At 42.8% G+C, this 19,096-nt stretch overlaps 1 protein-coding gene across 9 annotated transcripts in view; it reads right to left on the reverse strand.

Annotated features, from left to right (window-relative positions):
- ppfia2 (PTPRF interacting protein alpha 2) overlaps window positions 1–19,096 on the reverse strand; it is a 49,834-nt gene that overhangs the window by 2,572 nt on the left and 28,166 nt on the right. For 5 of the 9 annotated variants that reach the window (XM_040145707.1, XM_040145697.1, XM_040145672.1 and 2 more), the window contains exons 15-30: window positions 17,834–18,074; window positions 16,268–16,297; window positions 15,967–16,097; window positions 15,176–15,357; window positions 14,983–15,073; window positions 11,314–11,395; window positions 10,311–10,511; window positions 7,263–7,325; window positions 5,763–5,795; window positions 5,420–5,595; window positions 5,064–5,161; window positions 4,765–4,940; window positions 4,178–4,246; window positions 3,387–3,543; window positions 3,031–3,087; window positions 1,160–1,251 (exon numbers count right to left, since the gene is read on the reverse strand). In XM_040145707.1, the coding sequence (XP_040001641.1) occupies window positions 1,193–1,251; window positions 3,031–3,087; window positions 3,387–3,543; window positions 4,178–4,246; window positions 4,765–4,940; window positions 5,064–5,161; window positions 5,420–5,595; window positions 5,763–5,795; window positions 7,263–7,325; window positions 10,311–10,511; window positions 11,314–11,395; window positions 14,983–15,073; window positions 15,176–15,357; window positions 15,967–16,097; window positions 16,268–16,297; window positions 17,834–18,074 (1,846 nt within the window). In that variant the 3' untranslated portion in view covers window positions 1,160–1,192. The remainder of the gene's footprint in view (window positions 1–1,159; window positions 1,252–3,030; window positions 3,088–3,386; window positions 3,544–4,177; window positions 4,247–4,764; window positions 4,941–5,063; window positions 5,162–5,419; window positions 5,596–5,762; window positions 5,796–7,262; window positions 7,326–10,310; window positions 10,512–11,313; window positions 11,396–14,982; window positions 15,074–15,175; window positions 15,358–15,966; window positions 16,098–16,267; window positions 16,298–17,833; window positions 18,075–19,096) is intronic. The other 4 variants (XM_040145688.1, XM_040145725.1, XM_040145730.1 and 1 more) reach the window with 4 other exon arrangements.

The raw sequence follows: 19,096 nt of genomic DNA on the forward strand, positions 1-19,096 counted from the left end.
GGAGGAGGTCTTTTGGGTATGTTTGGCCAGTTGAGGTGGTTTAGGCATATGATCAGGATGCTTCCTGTGTGCCTTCCATTTGGGTTTTCAGGGCACATCCAACTGGCAGGAGACCCTGGGGCAGACCCAGAATATGCTGGAAAGACTATATATCTCATCAGGCCTGGGAACACTTCGGGATCCCCCAGGAGGAGCTAGAAAACGTTGCTGGGGAGGAGGACATCTGGACTACCTTGCTTAACCTGCTGGATAGATGCATATGTTCTGTGGACTCACCCAGGGGTGAGTAGATATAGACTCAATCCTTTTTTCTTTTAGACATTCTGAGACAAAATGACAGCTATGTTCCACGTTTTGATTGCGTGCCCTTCAAGGTTTTGGACAGAAATTTGAATTCTGAAGAATTTGTGTATAATTGAGTCATGTAAACTACTGTATCAACGAACTTTCCAAGACTGGAATTTGTCATTTTTCCGTTTCCATTTCTTTGTCTTGTCCATCTGGGCTCTTCATGCTAAACTACACATCCAAAGCAAAACTGAAACTTCTCTTCTCGCAGTTTTTGGCATCTGGTTGCCACTTAAATTGTGAGGGAATTTCACTACAATACAAATGCAGAGAGACAGTGCAGTCAGATAGCGTACAGCATCAAATCAAAGCAAATTCTTATGAGAAATGACACTTTTTCATTGCACCTGGCAGTACAAAGAAAACAGTTGGAAAGAAAACTAGGGCAGGCTCACTTTGTACTCTAAACTGTAAAGTTTTGATAACTCTCCCAATGCTTATTTTTAGAAAACTTGAAATATCAGAATCATGTGAATGAACTTTGTTAACTAATCTGTTAAAGATACTGAAGATCTAATTTATTTGAAGCACATTTCTAAAGCTTGGACCATGAGTGACTCATCTTTTTTGGACAGGCATTAAAGAGGATACATCAGTATGAGACCACGGCTCTCTGCTAGCCCTTCTGTCTTGTATCACCTTATCACAGCTGCCTGGCAAAAACACTGCAGAGATTTGCCAAACCGATGAGACAAACACGCTTATCTCGAGAAACAATTGGCCCTCTTCACTTTAATCCAATATCTGTTTTAAGTACTTCTGAGGAAAGCTGTGTATTTGACAGAACGAGAGTCTGTGTAATGTTACATACAGCGTACAGTTTAAGGTCCCTCTCTTCCTCCTCTCAGCAGGAGTAGGTTCTCACCGTGGAGCTGTCCAGCCGCTGCACCGCAGACGGTCCAACTGTAGGGGGAGACAGTGGGAGGGAGAGATCTTTAAGTCTGAATATTAAGGCTGGTGCCACATCAGATGGACCCAGAGTAAGAAGGAAACCTTCCTCCACTTGGTTACCACCCCAGGCAAGTGCCACAAGATGAGACATCCTCAACAGTATGAGTGAGATCACAAGCAAAACACTTCTTCCACACGACAGAGATTACTTATAGTGTCACCCTCAGAAGAGAAAGCCATGGATCACACACTCAAAGGAAGTTTTAGTTTTGAGTGGAAACCACCAAAATTGAGTGTATTGTGGACATCACAGACGAGGGAGCACAGAAAATAGAGACGGGAACACAGGAAGGCTGTTTCAGTGTCACTGGGAACGCCATGTTAGAGGAGAAAACTGGCCCAAATCAGTGCAGTCAGATGATTTCCAGTCATGGATCACAACTTGTGTGGCGTAAATTATAAAGATGCAGTTAATTATACTCTCTGCATTCCTTTTAAGGGTAATTCCAGTTTATTACAACTTGGGTCTTGAGTTTAGCCGTTTATTTTTGAATGTAGAAACAGCAGTAGACAAAAGCATCTTAATTCAAGATCCATTTACTCACTTATTCTGGCGCCTTTGCCCATATCATCTGGTCTTTATTAGCAGACCCAGTTTACTGAGTTGTCATAAGACTGTAAGTGTTCAAACTTTCCATGATTCTTTTGCATCTATGTTGGTAAAAAAAATGGAAAGTTTCAACATCTACAGTTCAATGACTATAAGAAAACGCCATCTACTGATTAAGTCTGTGTGATATGGATGAAAGCACCAGAACGAGTGTGAGTTGACCTCGACTTGAAGTTGTTTTGTCAACTTGGGTCTTATTTTTGTGGTTCCGGCCATTGTTCCTACTGGCACGAACAACCCTGAATTTACTGAGTTAATATCAGAAATCTGGGAATGCAGCGACATCCGTAGACAGAAGTTAGAAGGAGCAAAATAAACGAGGAGTCAGACAATCATACTGGCCTTAAACACACCCGTCTGGTTAGCCAAACCTTTTTTGTAAGAGGAAACCAAGGCAGTTGGTAAAAATTGTATCCAAATTGTCCAGTGTCCATCACAGCTATCCTGTGCAATTAGGATTCTTGCAGACGCTTTGGGTACACTCACTTTTAGTTTTCCTCCAAATGAAGTGGTTTAGATAGTTTGGCTAAACTGTCTTGTTTCAACCTGTCTGATTGTCTTACTGCTTGTGTTGCTGTGGACAAAACTACTAAAATAATGGAAACAACCACTAAGTTGTAATAACCTAGAATTATCTTTAACCAATGATTGTTTCAGCCAGTGTCCTCTTTTAACAGCAAGGGGGATAAGGAATGACACTGTCAAGTTGAGTTCTTGAAACATCCAAGACATTACCTATGTAAACCTCCTGATTCAGGCCAACTTACATAGCACCGCTCAGCCACCTTTTGTTTGCTGCTTAATTTCTGTAACTTCAAGGGTTAAGCCAGCAAGCATGGGTCTTAAATCCATAACTTGACCCCCTAGCTTTTACCACCAGGGTGACCAGACACAACCACTATTTTGCAACTCTGCAAAACAACACCCTTGGAGTTGGATATTAGAGAGATTAAAGAGTAGTAGAGTAAGTAGAAAGGTGAGGGTGAGAGACCACAAAGAAAAGGAGAGATACAGCAGGACAGTGGTTGGCAGAGACCATGTGAAAAGGGGGAGTATATGTAGAATATTAATAATACACGCAGGGCTAACAAGCCCAGAACCTTCACTGGGGCATATCTGACCTTGATACCAATCCAAATACATGTCGTCAGGACTGTCATCCAGCGCCTCATAGAGGACTGCCGAGCAGCCGTCACGGAGTCAGAGAGAACAAGAGACATGGTCACAAAACAGCAAGGAGCAGCAACTCCTGCGTTCAGCTGCAGTGCTTTGATCTACCTGTTCAAGCTGGTGGATTTAACCTTTGTTTTGTTGCTGCCTTTAAAAGCCACACTGCAGAAGATATCCAGCTTTAACAATTCATGTGCAATAAAATAACACGAAACCTTTACATAATGATTTGAATGAAAAAACAAAAAAACAAAACTATATTGGCAGTGGGGGTCTCAACTGTGAAATAAGGTGCAGGCTCACTCACCCTCAGGGGGCAGTCTCCGGGAGTGACCGGACGTCGCGGTCAAACGGAAACCGGCAGGGAGCGTCTCTGCCGATCCAGGCATCATACTGATGCCATGAACGTCTCGGGGCGGGAACTGCCTCCTCCATGATGGACCTCGGAAGTCTTTGTCGTCACACTGATGGAAAGAAAAAACAGCATCCACTTGTTTTCAGACATAAATATGTACTGATGGTATTATAAACACAGTAAGCTTGGCCCGTCAACATATTATCATAATCCGTGTTTCTGGGTACATCACTTAAAGGGTAAGGTGGCGAATGGGCTTTTTTCCCAGAACTTCCGAAATGAATTCTCTGTGTTTTATTTTTTTATGTCAGCTGTGAGAAGGTTTACTGTGTCTAGTTTAAAAACCTTTATGTAATTGTATTTGAGATACGAGGAAATCTGGGTCACTGGACTGTAAGGCAGAAGAAAAATAGGATTTCAGCATCTTTATCACTGGAAAAGGATAATGTAGAAAAAAGGATGTGCAGGCCCTCTAATCATGAGTAGATGCAACGTAATCACACACTCAAAAATAGATGAAAAAAATCAGTCAGTCTGAGAAATTTGAATACATAATTTATACTTTCAGTGCACATTGACAGTGTGAGCTAATAAATTATGTTTAAGCATCTTGAATATTAATAGGGTTGATTAGCATATAACTGTTGCGAATGCTCAAAATGACTGACACAAGCTTTGTTTGTTATGACATTTCACTTCACACTGGTTTGAGGACTGTATTGCAGGCGATAGTTGCTGCTCACCTCATCCAGCCTCCTGTCAGTGCCCAGGGCCAGCAGATTATTGTACTCTCGCTCCAGTATCTGACGTGCCTGAGGAAAAGGAAAACACACATGATTTTCACAACACCACCTATTTTTAGCAGCGTGGTAACAGAGGCAGCTGACACATTACGTTATTCGCGCTCCATATCCATTCTACCCGAGTACAGATGAGCAGTGATAATTCACAGGGCAACCTGCCAGAGTGACAGTTGGCAAATCTGCATGTTCTGCATTTAGAGTCCTCCAGCTTTTGAAGGCTGATACCAACACACTTCTATTTTTGGACTGAAGGTGGTGACAGATAATATTTATGCCCATATTCAGCACTTTTAAATTTGGCTACGTCAATGCCAAAAGAAACTTCAAAAAATTATGTAGAAAAATGTCTCCTTCGAAATGAAACTTTTTCATGTTCAGGAAAACCTAGGAGGTGGTATTTAGACCATTTTTTTGAGACCAGGTTAATGCTGCCCCTGCTATCAGACAGCATTAGTCCTTCAGGTCAAATTCACAACAGTTTACTTGCTGCCCTTATAACACTCCTGTAACGGCTTGTGCTGGTGTACCTGAGTGTTTTGGGTGGGGATCTGGAGGAGCAGTGCCAGGCTGCTGTAGTCAAAGTTGTCATCCAGGGCAACCAGAGCTCCGTGCACACCGCTCTCCAAAAGGATGTTGGCGTAGTCCCTCAGGCCTATGCTCTGCACCCAGCGGATGACCCGCTCGTTACTCCACACCAGCACATCTGCGGACACAAGTAGAAAGATCCCAGTTTATCTTTATCTCAAATCTCTTATTTCTCCTAATCTATAACATATTGATTTGGTTTGTTATTGCATTGATTCGTTTTTATTTTGGGTATACTTGCCTCTCATTTCATGCTGGCTCTGCTCCCTGCGTCTCTCTAGTTCCTTCCTGTCATAGTTGAGCTTCTTCAGACACATGATTCCATACTGTAAACTTGTTCTGGTGTCAGAAAAAGCACACACACACTCATGTGACGGGAAAAACTTCTGAAACCAAGCCAAAACACATCCCTAACAGAAATAAGTACTGGGACCGATAATTAAATATTGTACATTCAACATCTCAGAATCAAAAATAAACCTATCCCCTATCCAAAAAATGCATTTTACAGGCGTTACTTTTACTGGTGTCTCTAAAATCCACGAACACTTCTATCTGCCAATAGTCACCATAAGGCAGGTGAGGCGAGTCCAGTACCTGTGGAAGCTGTCCACCATTTTGAGGTGCACCCTCAGGTCCTTCTTGGTGAGGTGGTCCAGCATGCGGGCATCCACCAGGCACTCCATGAAGTAGCTGCGGTACTGAGGTAGTCCTAGACTGGGCAGCCACTCGTTCCCTATCCACTCATGGTTCATGTCGCCATAAGCTAGTGTCTGAGAAAAGACATCAGTCAGCGCACTCTGCTCGTCATTCGGAAACCTCACAAAAGAAAAACAAATCTTAAAGTGCTGTTTGTACAATTTCACTTTGGCTATAATGCTGGATTTGCAACAAAAAAACCTGTAAGGCACAAGAGCAAGAAACAACACTGCTCCCTCACCTGTGCCCAGCTCCCCTCTTCGGACTCTGACTTCTGATTGAAACACAAGGAAAAGGGAAAAAAAAGCATACTTGTGAGAGAAAGTGTCATCTGATTTTTCTTTAACGAATCCTGCGGCCGCATCCGAAATGTCCCTCAAAATACAACTGGCAAGTGATGCTAAACCAAACCGATAACATAGTGCATGAGTGCCTGCTGAATTTAGGATCCAAATGAACAAGGGTAACGTCAGAAAATTTAAGCAGTGCCAATTTTACATTTAACAGTTTTATTTGCTACTCTCGCAATCATTAGTGTCAAATATGTCCTGCAACATAATGAGTTTGATGAGAGTTGAGTTTGGTTGTAGTGCTCCTACGTCCAAGAGAAAGCAAGAAGACGGAAGAACGTTTTTTTCTTCCCAACCCTCTGTTACATTTTGACAAACCTTGTTCTAACCACAAGCAGCTTTCGAGACACGGTAAAAGGCTTGTGGGAGTAACTGTTGCGCAAGTAAAAAGGAAAGCTAAAACCTAAATGGCATGTGAATTGGTCTCCAGGGGGGGGACTCTCTCACTCAGATGTGGCCTGACCTGACAGTTTGCATTCACTTCGGAAATCGGTTACAAATGGGCTAAAATGCTTTCCCGACAAATGGTACAAGATTAGCTTTTAGCTTTGTAGTTTCTGAAGCCAGATAGGCTTTAAAATCAAGCCTTAAAATTGGGTGACAGACCACCTGTGGTAATTTTAGTGGTGTATTTTTAACACCACTCCAAGTAGAGTTTTTCTGATTTTGTGTTGCTCTAGGGTGAAGGTACTGATGGAGTTTGAATCTACTCTTACATTCCACAAATTAAGACCCAACATAATGACTTTTTTTTTTACCTTCATCACAAAGAAAAACCTCTCGGCTATCATATCACAGATACTCACCCACAGCTCGTTACAGCCTGAAAACGACGTAATGTTCAAGCCTGACTGCCGAATAGATCCCTACAAGTATGTTCGTTTGTTTTTGTTTTTTTTGGACACAAATGCTGCATTTTATGTCCAGCTTCTTCGGGCTGACCCACTGATGTGCCAACCTGAGCCGGATGCAAAGTGCAATAAAATGCTTTTAGATATCTGGTGATGGGCGAGTTGTGTGTGGTGTTTTAGTAGCAGTATCACAGGAGAAATCCCCTGGGATTCATGACCTTTCAAAATGGAGATGAACTGAGTTGAACCTTCACTGAACCATCATCAGCAACAAAAGACTTAAAGCTGAACATACATGAAGCTTGTATACAGTGTGTTATTAAAGAACAGGCTCCTCCAGCTAAATTTAGCTTAAAATTAGTGTTGACAAGGAGGTTGACAGACCAGGGAAGGGGTTAACTGACGCATGCCTTCATCAGTCACCACCTTGGTCTTGCTTCACTCAGTCCATTTGATATGCAGTCTCACGCACTCACACACACACACACATGACTGATAGAGAAAGAGGACGGTGAGGGTAAAGGACACAAGGGGACTGACCGTTTTGGAAGGGGCTGCCAGGGTCTCCATCTCCTCATGGGTCACCCATACATTGCCTGACGGCTAGAGGGGGCAGAGCCCAAGAGACAGAGCAGCGGCAGGGTTGGTAGTAGAGGTCCGGTAGGAGGGGCAAGCAGTGTTAAAGAAGAAGAGCAGCACCACTGTAAGCCAATAGTGTTATAGCATCACAGTCAGATGATGAACTGGCCCCAAACCCGCCAGGGGTCAAAGGGCGTATAGAGAGGACAAAAACACAAACAGTACTGCACAGATACATTCCAACATTGGCATTCACTACGTGTGGAAATAACACAAATAACAAAAGACAAACTGCCATGCACAACAAGGAAGACTGAATAAATTAGTACCATTAACATCAATAGACACATAAACCCCACATTACCAATCCCTCTCGGTGTCGATTCTAACAGCAAAGGGTCATTTCACTCAAATTACAGAAAAAAAAAAAAACACTCGTATCTAGTGGCGGCTAGCCATGCCAACCTATTCATCCATGGCTGCAACTAAAGATGTTGACAATTTCTGGGATTGATCAATTGTTAATGTCATAAAGCAGTAAAAACAAAAAACAAAACAAAACAAAAAAAAGCCCTACACAAGTTCCCCAAGCCTGGGGTGACCTATTCATATTGTTTGTTTATGTCTTGTGAAAACTCCAAGTCCACAAGACCAGAAGAATTTAATTGAATTTAAACATTACAAGAAAAAAGAAAAGAAAAAAATTTGATAAACAGTGTCCCCATTACTCTAGATAATCTACAGAACACACGGTCAGCAGTTTTACAAGGGACTTTTTCTTCAGTAGAAACAAATTGAAACACTTTTATTGTCTCATTATTATACGATCGTACTCTCAAGACAGCTATCTCCAAAACTATCTGCATGGCTGCAAAACACTAGAGGTGACCGAAATTTGTGATTTGTGTGACTAACCCTTTAAATGCTTATTCTAAACATGACTGTTGTCCATTTTGACCCACTGCTGTGTCACTGTGGCAGCAGTGATCGTTCTGCAGTAACTGCAGCAGGTCAAGCTGTCATGAGCCAGATATGAACACTATAAGGCACAGCCACTAGCATGGAAGCAGTGGTCGCCTCAATCGCTGTTGAAAGGTAAGGACTCCCAACAGTTGGACCCCTCCTCCACTGCATGTTTGAAGAGGATCCGGTTTTAATAGTGGAGGTAAAAATGACCAATTCTCTGCCCTCTCTCAATTTTCTAGTCGACGTACAAGTCCTACCCCGTTTACAAGGTCAGTTAACCCCCTCTGTTAAGTGCGTGCGGGGCCTTAAGTGTGACAGCAGGCAGAAAGCACCGTCACAGTCGGGGCAGTTTGTGATCGGACGTGCGGAGGCGCATGCCCTACGATGAAAATTTCATGTGGTGTCGAAGCGGAGCCAAGTGGTAGAAGAGAGGGTGAAGTAAAGGGGGGGGGGGACCACATGGGGAGGGTAAACCAGTACCAGCATAGTTATTTTAGAACAGGAGAAGACAGAAAAAGTGCAAGAGCTTATGATTTACGACTACCGCATGCATAGACAGCGTTGTGTAAAGTCTCACCAAAATAAAAAAACTTAATGAATATTCTCGGCTAGGTGTATATAACAGCACACAAATTCTCATTTCTGTGTTACGTATGGTCTGCGTTGTTTGTGTGCCTTCAGTATAAAGCGTGTTAGTTCTTGCTCTGCATTAAGGAACAGCAGAGTCCTTAGAGACCATATGCAACTACCATGACAACAGGGAGCAATGAAAAGCGACTGTGGTGTGAACTATCTGGAGAGCTAAATTAAAGTACACACTGGTGCAATGTTTTTATGAACCAGGCTGGCACTGACTCCCACTGTAATATGCACTCACTTACCACAAAGACTGTAGGATTTTAAATTGGTGAGATTAATATAAAAAAAAAAAAAAAAAAAAAAAAATCACTGACAAATGTGCTGGGAAGGATTACGTTGCTTGTTTGCTTGTTGTCACCCACCTACCCATGTGTCACCCATGTGTGGAGGAGTTGTGCGTGTGAGCAGAGCAGACCTTCAGTTATAAAAAAAAACATTTGTTGGAGCTGCTCGGGGGGCAGATATCATTGTCATTAATCACGTTTCATTAAACATTACCTGCCTGTTAGTTTAGCTTAGCATAAAGACAGGAAACTGAGGAAACCCGCTAGCCTGGCTCTGTCAGAAGGAAACATGATCCAAGTACTTCTAATGCAGACTAATGAACACGTTAACAGCCACCTACAAAATCACAAGCTGACCTTTTTACACTTTTGTAAAACTAATGAATCAACCCTATCAACCCTAACTTGTTTCACAACGGTTTGTGATAAGGCTTCTTCTTCAGGTATGCGAGACACGTGTTACAATGTCTGCTTTCTGAAAAGATTTTACCGCTCGTTTGTTCATGTGATTCAGAGTTCAAGTTCTTTGCTGTTAGTGTCTAATATAATCTTAAAGTCAGACAATGAGTGCCAGTCTCCGTCTTAATAAAGTTTGGTGGACTGTGTACACACCGGGGTCAATGATGAAAATAAGCCTGGGACTTTATCATTCTATCCCTGACAAAGTCTGATATATTGTCTTTTAATAACTATATCTGTCGATAAACCAAAACCAAATAAGATATACCTGTTTAATAAGTGATTTTTAGAGGTGCTGCTAGGCAGATTATTTAAACCTTTGGACAGAGCCAGGCTAGTTGTTTCCCTGTTTCCACTCCTTATGCTGAGCTACGCTAGTTGGCTGCTGTAGCTCCATAGGGAACCGACAGGTGTGGGAGTGGTACCAGTCTTCTCTTCTAACTCTCGGCAAGAAAGCAAATTTGGGAATTTCCCAAAATATTCCTTGAAATATTCAAATTGTAACCCTAGTTTTTTTTTTTTATATTCCATTTCTACCCTGAAAGGAATTGGCAGGATACTTCTTCCTACACGAGCTCTGCTTCCAGCAAATGTTTGTACAACTAAAATTCCACTCTGGGTCTGAGTGACTCTGTATTCCCACGTCTTCTGTACGACTCACAGTTCTGGAGGTGGGCGGGGCGGAGGGGCTGGTGAGGGAGACCATTTCCTGGATGGCCAGGCGCAGTTTGAGCCTGTGCAGGGGGTTGCTGATACCGATCTCCCTCTGGATCTCGGTGTCAGAGAGGGCCGACATGATGGCACCACTCTTCACGTTGGCACGGCAGGCCGCCACGTACCATGCCGGCATCCCCAACCACAGCTTTGCCGACACAGAGAGGAGGAGAGGGGGCAAAGGAGCACATCGATTTGTTTAGTAAGACTGAAACCAGAAGCTAGACTGATATACCAACTCATTCCTGGCTTTTTGCTAAAAAATACCTTGATTATCCACACAAATATAAATCGACATGTTTTTAATCACTAGTTATTTCTTGTATTTTTAATTGCGACCCTTAATTTCAGGAGAGAATTTTGTCCCTTGATGGTCAACATGCTGTTTCACAGGACTTCTTGCAAAGAATATAATTTGGCAGAAAACACTGAATTCTTGTTATTTGGCATTAAAATGGTCAATTCAAACAGTATGTAATGTTAACACAAAACACTTCGAGCTCAGCAGCTCAGAAAATAAAACCAGCCCCAATAATCCCATTTGACTCTATCCTTAATTGGAACACTGTGGTCGGGGATTAGTGGGGTCATGAATTGACTGGTGGATGTATGTCCTCCACTAAACATTAGGGGGCATTAGTGGTTCTATGTTTGGCCTTTTTCTACTGTGCATTCCAACAGGTTCAGTATTGGTTTTGATTTATGATCGTTGCTTTAGTTACTAAATATTAATACTCATTATTGGAAATGGGGTCACAGTTTTATTAAATTACTCAACTGATTTATGCAACAATATCAGAAAGCTGTAATAACTGTGTATCAAAGGGCGCTTTGCTCGGGCAAAAATGTGCTTCAGTGGAACGTCAGAAGACAGATACCGTTCATCTTTGAGAGGACAGAGGACAGTCATGCATCCACGTGTAGGAGCGGTTTAAAGTTTGATTGTTTACCTCCAGCCAGGCCACAACTGTTGGGCCGTCCCATTGGGCGAAAGGTAAACCCTTTCTCCTGGCCTCCTCCAATAGCTCGTGTCTGAGGGCGGGGACAGAGGAGACCTAGTATGACGACATGTACTCGTACATCCTGATAAACACACATTTACTCACTCTGATACGCCACCACACCCTCTTTAACTCTCTCACATCTTCATTCCTGCACACTGCTTTTCACACACCCCTGTAGTAGCAATGTTGTCCCTGTGTGGGTCTGTGTGTGTGTGTGTGTGTGTGTGTGTGTGTAGTACACGAGAGGGGGAGTAAACACACACATATTATCTCCCAGTCGCGCCTGCGCACCAAGAGTGTTGAAAAGGGCATTGTTTTATCATTCATCTCTGGGCTGCCACAAAGTGGATCAGACAAGCACACAACTGTGGCTGTGCCCAGAGACACACACAGGCTTTGTATTACTAAACCTGCGAGGGCTTTCACCGACTACGTTCAATCCCAAATCCCTAATCCCGATGTTAACATTTTGCGCTGTCATGCACCTACACAGTGTCCAATGTTAAATTTACTGCTAGCAGAAAGTAGAAGCAGCCCTCGTCAGTCAGCAGCTGTTTAACATATTTCGTTGAAAACTTGATTGCTACAGCAACATAATAAATGTCAACCGCCATAAGTCAGAGGTCAGTCTGACTCACTCGATATTTGGCACAATTAACCCTTGAGCAAGGTCATAATATCCCTGAACAGTATTTAGGTTTTCTTCAGAAACCATGGACTGTACCTCACTGTGTATTTTCAATGCAGACCTTGACCCAGATGCAGATTGAAAAGGTCTAAATATTTAATGAAAATAACACGCTCAGAGATGCTGTGTGTCCCTCTCTGAGCGCGAATACAACAATACACACAAACACCTGGAAGGTACTGGGCTACAGCACCTGCTCGGTGATGCTGGACACGACATCGTTAATCTGAGCGCAACTGCCCAGCTCATCCCGGTTCAGCCACTTAGAACTTACTCTGCTGAGAGTGATTTCTTTCGCGCAGATACTTTTGTCGATGAGGTTTTTGAATCGGGGTATTTTTAACAGTAACTTTTCTTCACATTTTCTTGGCCGCGCTCCATGGTTTTGTTTAGCTAGTGCTAAAAGTGCAACCTAGGGAGGGCTGACTGGTATTGTGTTTTTGCCTCACTTTGGAGACCTGCACTGGGCGCTGGTGCCGACCTAACTCGGCCCGCGAAAATAGCACCTCATCAACGAGGAGCCGCGAATATGTGCTCCTGGTCTGTTGTGCACGGGGATATTTCTATTTATGCTGAATCCTCTCACACTTGGCGAGACATGGAGAACTGATATACAGCCTAAAAATGCCTGACATACGGAGAACCAAAGAACACACACACACACACACACACACACACACACATTTTTTAACTCCAAAAACAACGAACCAAAAAACTCCAAACAGTCACCCAATCCTGATAAATGGAATAAAAGAAAACTTGATAATGGGAAACAACATGATACATGTAGCGCTCTCAGCGCTGAAGGCCCAGCAGCGCGTGAAAGGCACATGATACATAAAGGGCACTTAAATACAGCATACATGGCATACGAAGGTGTAACCACATCCAAAAAAAAACCCAAACCCAAACAAACCCAAACCCAAAATCTATCCAGCACATGGGGAGGAGATTTATTATTGGGGGTTCAGGTCAGTATTAATGCATGGAGAGCTACATCCACTGAACATAGCTGGGGAAAGGGAAGTAAGGAAACAGTTACGACAAATCATACAAACAAAAAAAAACATACAAAACAAAAAAATAACCAGATATTGCAGCTGGTTAGACACACATAGAGAGAGCGACACATAAGGAGAGAGAGACACAGGGAGGGAGGATAAAAATTGGGCCGGGTTTAAAGCGGGCGGCTTTTCTTCTCAGCCATCAGATGCAGCTGCTATTGCTGCCATTGAACTGTAAGAGAAAAAAGAGAGATAGAAAAAAAAAAAAAAAAGAAAAATAAAAAAAAAGACAGAAGTTAAGAGCCATGAAGGATAGGATAGAGACAATAGAAGAGCATTGGCTCTTCAGCAGAGGTCTTTCAGGAGAGGCGGACATGCGGACAGACAGGGGATGGGGCAGACAGGGCAATATGACCAGGAGGGTGTCATATTACAATGGGTCAGTTACATCCTCACAACAGAGTCAGAGGAGAGAGAGAGGGAGATGAAGAGGAGAGGAGAGGAGAGAGAGAGAGGGAGGGAGAAGAGAGGAGAAAGAGAGAGCGACGGGGAGACACAAAAAGTTAATGTTAATGTTAATGAGTTTAAAGGCAATTTCATAAAAAAAAAAAAAAAAACTCTCACACACACACACACACACACACACACACACACACCTCACAATGAAAGGCATTCGTTTACAGGAGCATCTGTAGACCAGTCAAAAAAAAATGTTGTCTTCTACAATGCAGTCCTGACCACATCTCGTGCAGCAGAAGAAATGAGAAATGCACTGAAACACAGCAAGACCCCCTCCATGGCCTTACATTCAAATGCTCAGTTACATTCAGATACTTGTCGTTACCTCTTGAAGAAAAAAGAAAGATAAAAAAAACCAAACAAACAAGAAAACAAGAAAACAAAAAACACACCCAACAATGAGACCACAGCGGTACTGATCGATCAAGATGCTGAAATGGAAATATTGCAGGCAGCTCAATGGCATGCAGTGTGGAGGAAGCACCAAGATGCAAGGTGGTGGTGTGGCCTTAATCCCGGACACTGCTATGAAGAAGTCGGTGCAGTGGAAGAAAAACGACACATTTGTAAACATACAACAAACAATACTCTCTATTGACCGACTACATGGGAGGCAAAGTTATTCGTCATGACAACTCGATGTGCACTTCGAGCAAATGACATTCATCATTTGGCACTGGGGCATGGCAAATGCACGCACACGCACACACACACACACACACACACACACACACACACACATTCTGCAACATTCCTGCTGAGAGATCTGATTTGCAAGGGGTTCCCCCTTCTCCTGGAGGGCAGAACACACCCAATCTGAGAGTATAGTGTAATGTATGGGTGGGGTGTGTTGGCAAAGCCATCTATAGCTTCCAAACTGACAAAGTAGCTTTGTGAGATTAGTTGGCTTTTCAGCCTGGATCAATAGTCTGACTTTGGCTCTGTGTCTGAATACAGTGAGGCTGATCTCTGCTCCTGGATACTGATCCAGCCGCTGCTTTCTATCGATCCTGTTATCAGTGTGGGTTATGGTATTACATAAAGTACAGTACAGCCACGCTTCCATATGGGAAGAGAAATTAAAGCTAAACGCAGGGGGTGGAAGCTATAGCTATGGTCTGTGTTTCAACGGTCAGATTAGACTATATACACTCCAATGTAGTGGTGAGTGTAAATTCTTAGGATAGGTTGTGAAAAAGGTTTAAAAAACACACAGACAGATGACTTCCAAACACCCTGACTGTTCTAAATATGACCATGAACTTAACGTGGCCGTATGTACCGGCAGATATTTTAAAAGGACACTGTTGGCCGTATATGAGGAGAACCTATTAAGGGACTACCGCCGGGGGGGAAATTTCTGTTCCGACGACTAGAGAGAGGGGCGCTTGAATGAAAGCTTACTTCTTTTTCAACCTGCGGTCCTTCTCAGCCTGAGTTCCCAGCTTGCCCACTCCCATGTCCTGGCCCACCATGTCTGGGTCCATCATGGTTGCTGATAAGGGAGGAGGAAGAGCACAAGCTGTCAGTGACGCTGTCAAGACGGTTCTACCATACCAACAACGTGTTTCCCTGAACTTTCCCGAGCACCGCTCACCTTGTGGATCTACCATGACCTGTCTATGTGCCAGGTGTGCCAGTCGGCCTTTTTCCTTCTTGCCAAACAGCCGTCCGATGGAGGATTTAATGCCCTTCTTCTTTGGCTGCTTATGGAGGGAGTCTTGGCTGCTGGCTACGCTGCTCAGGGCGCTAGCCTCAGCCTCCAAAGAGGCCACAATCCTTAGGACAAATCATGTTTAAGAGATCATTTCTTAAAAGGTCAAAAATGTTGACCTTAGTATTCAGCAAACTTTTTGATAGATGATGTAGTGGATTCAACCCTTTAAACCTCAATGAAGTTGCCATCTCACTTTATATTTAATATCTTTCTTTGCTCTGCTCTTACACTTAAAGTCATAGTAAATCTATATCTTTATATATGCCAATTACTGAAGCTAATATCTAATGTTGCTGCTGCCTGTGCTTTAAATTTGATAAAGTACACAGATTATCTCTCGAGTTCTGAAAAATGATTCATGGCAAAACTGCAGCTAAATTAGAAGCGCTAAGTGGGCAGTAAACCATGTTATTTTCATCCAACGCAAGAACAGGCAGAGCTAAGACGACTACACCGTTTAAAAAGCAACATTTTACAAGAGAGAATAGCATTTCCATCCAGATAGAAAGGCAGTCGGGTATATAAAAATAACTCCTCTACTGCAGTTGGTAAAAGTAAAATTTAAACACCAGTGGGAAGAGGTCTAAAAATCCAACCAAACAGTGCAAAAACTTTTTAAACCAATGAGATTACTTATTCCTTAAAGAAACGTTTGTACAGCTGACACCTACCCTCGTGCATCATTGTGTGATGAGGCTGGCAGTGTGTGCGTCATTCGGACTGTGCGCGGCGTTGGAGGGGGGGAGGTCTCACACTTGATGGTGGCCTTGTCCTCGCGGCCATCCTCTTCCACTGCTGCTATCTGAGGGACGAGGGCAAAAAAAAAGGGGGGGCATGAGATGTGATACATAGATGCTATTTATCCAATGTGTTACTATAGCAAGTATATCATAAATACCAGGAATTCATGGGAACCTATGGTTCAATGATATCACATTAAAAGTCTGTTGATACAAGCCATGGTGTGTGTACCTTTCTCCTGTGTTTCCTCAGATCACTGGGCTGTTGGATGGAGAGAAGGAAAAGATCCATGTGTTAAAGCATGGACAAAAACACTAAACACCTGCGTGTTGGTAATAAATGAATCACTATTGGCGCATTCCCATAAATATCGTACATCATTAGATGCTCACGAGCCTTCCCCCAATACCATTCATTCGCAGATCAATACAGAGGGAGAAACACGGACTGGTAAACAAGTCATTTGACTAATCAATAAAATCACAGCCATATTCCTTCAAAAGCCCCTGGTATAAAAGGCACATTACGTCCCTCTCTTGTTGTCGCAAATTGTGGGGGCATAAATGAATATTTTTAGCTTTGCGGTGTTCCCCTTGATGGGCTCATCCAGAGTGTTCAAGCCCCAGGTCAATGTGAGAGTTACACAGAGAGAGGAACCGAACTGTAGGACACAATATGGTCTATTCTAAGAGAATCTGTAAGCCCCCCCCCCCTTTGACACCTGGGTTGCATGATGACAGCTGACAGAGCAAGACAGTTTCCGTCAAGCCTTGCAGCAAGTCTTCAAAAATTCATGCCCTTTCTAGCTATACAGCCTGACATGCAGAGATACTGGAGGAAAAAAAAACCTGACAGAACAGCTGCCTAATCTCTATTTCTTTATACAGACATTTTGTTTACAGCCCACTGAAACGACCATTGACTACATGAATAAGCTCCTATGGACATATGATACCCTTTGCACAAGGGAGTGAGAAATATTTTATATAAAATACATCTCTCTACTTATCTACATCTCTGTGTACTTACAAAAGTGGTACAATCTCTAAAAATAAATCTAAAATCCCTGAAAGTACACCCTCAGACTCAGCGTATACTCAAACTCTAGTCAGATGCTGCTGTGTGATACAAGGACAGTAACTCCCATTTATCCTTAAAGAAATTTCCTGCCGTCAATCAAAACACTACGGTGTGAAACCAGAGACAGCTAATCGTTTCTGCAATTGGGCGCCTCACAGATATCCATGCCACATCTCACACTAGCCCTTTCATCTTGTAAAGTAATGACAATTAGTCTTTCCATCAGTGTGATATCCCAGACACCACTTGTCTGTATTAGATGAAATCCAGTGACATGGTACATCTTGATACCATGTTGTAGCGTTGCAAAAAACAATCACGCCGCTGGATGTGATTGGGACACAGTATAAAAGGCATTTTGCCATGGCACAAACAGCTAATCTTGCAGATTTGCCCCATTTTGTGTGAGACATTCTGTGTTCTGGGGTTAAAGGTGTTATACTGGTTGGCTTGACAGCTGTGGAGAAATAATACAATTCAGTTAATAAGTAACTGAATTGAGGATAAAATTCAAATTGACTCAAAATTTACTCCACACCTCAAGTAACAGTTTTTGACTGGTAATATATATTAAACAATGATGCTTACTTGCCACAAAATGTCCGTCTTAGTGTCCCAGTACTCGAAGTCTCATCTTCAGTCAGAAAATGTTAGGAAAACGACTGATAACTGCACTGCATGACTTGTTTGGAAGGACTGGCAGTTTGAGTAACTTACCAGTGTCATGACCCCCATACGTTCCATGTCTCGAGCGGGGCTTCGAGGGTCAAGTTTAGGAGTGGAGTGCCCACTGGGTGGGGAAGAGGAGGCCAGGGAGGAGGCTGTGGCTGAGGCAGTGATGGAGGCTCCGTGGTGGTGCATTCGGGCCAGGTTGAGCCCTTCGAGGCTGACGCTGGCCACCCGGTTCTCAATCTCCTCCGCCCGCAGCTCTGTCGACTCCTTCTCCTCCTGTATCAGCCTGGGAAAAGGAGAGAGGAGGGTGATGACAATAAAAACTTAGTAGCAGGTTTGTTTCTTCATATAATATTACTGTGAATATCTTGCAGTGTAGAGCTTAAACGGCAATGATATTGTGATCATTTCCAGCTTAAATAAAAATGGACTCCAGTATGCCCATCTGGTGTAAAGTGCTGCATGTCATGAATAACTCAAAAGACAAGCATGATATGAGTAAGAGGCATTACAGAGTTTAGCCTTATCTCTAGAAGTCTTTGGAGGTGGATCTCTGGAGATTTGCATAACTAATTCCATTAAATACCTACAGTGTAAGGCAAACTAATTAAAGGCCAAAGTATGGAGATAAAAAGGCGAAAAGTCAGGTCATTAGTTTTAACCACACCCAGGGACTAACTTTGTAATTAGCTTTGAGCTCAAATCCTTGGATTCGTGATGACTATCTGCCATCAGGTTCGAATGAACTCCCCTTGAAAGGAATGTGGCACTTTGTCTATTGATGGCGATATAAATTAGCAAAGACCAAAAGGCACATTAAGAACCCTTGAAATAAAAAGAACTCAGCGAAGTTGTGCCTGGGGTTATGAATACTTATCAGCACAAGATAATTACAGCATTAACACGCAAGAGGCAGATCACATTTCCCGAAACACCGAGTGCATGCGAGAATAGTGTTTGGTTCAATGATAGGAAGAGCAATTTACCGACATGCTGAAGAGAAAAGTGATACCTTAGATTCTTGCATGACAATTTGGTAAGAAGTAGCGTAATTAGCCATATTTTAGCATATCTAAAACGTACCGATAGGAGTGGATAGGTCAATTACGCTGCAGTTCTTTTCTGCTGCTGTAGTTTCTGATATTAGTAGAGGCCGACCACATTTCTTGTTCTCAATGGGGTGTGTTATTTCATACTATAAATATACAGTAGATTTTGGCTGGAATACCACTTAAGAAGCAAAGGATGGGGTGTAGAAACAGGGTAAAGTTAAGAAACTTTCCTAAAAAGCAGTGTAGACAGAGCTAT

Source organism: Xiphias gladius, chromosome 2 (assembly GCF_016859285.1).
Source record: "Xiphias gladius isolate SHS-SW01 ecotype Sanya breed wild chromosome 2, ASM1685928v1, whole genome shotgun sequence".
Classification (NCBI taxonomy): domain Eukaryota; kingdom Metazoa; phylum Chordata; class Actinopteri; order Istiophoriformes; family Xiphiidae; genus Xiphias; species Xiphias gladius.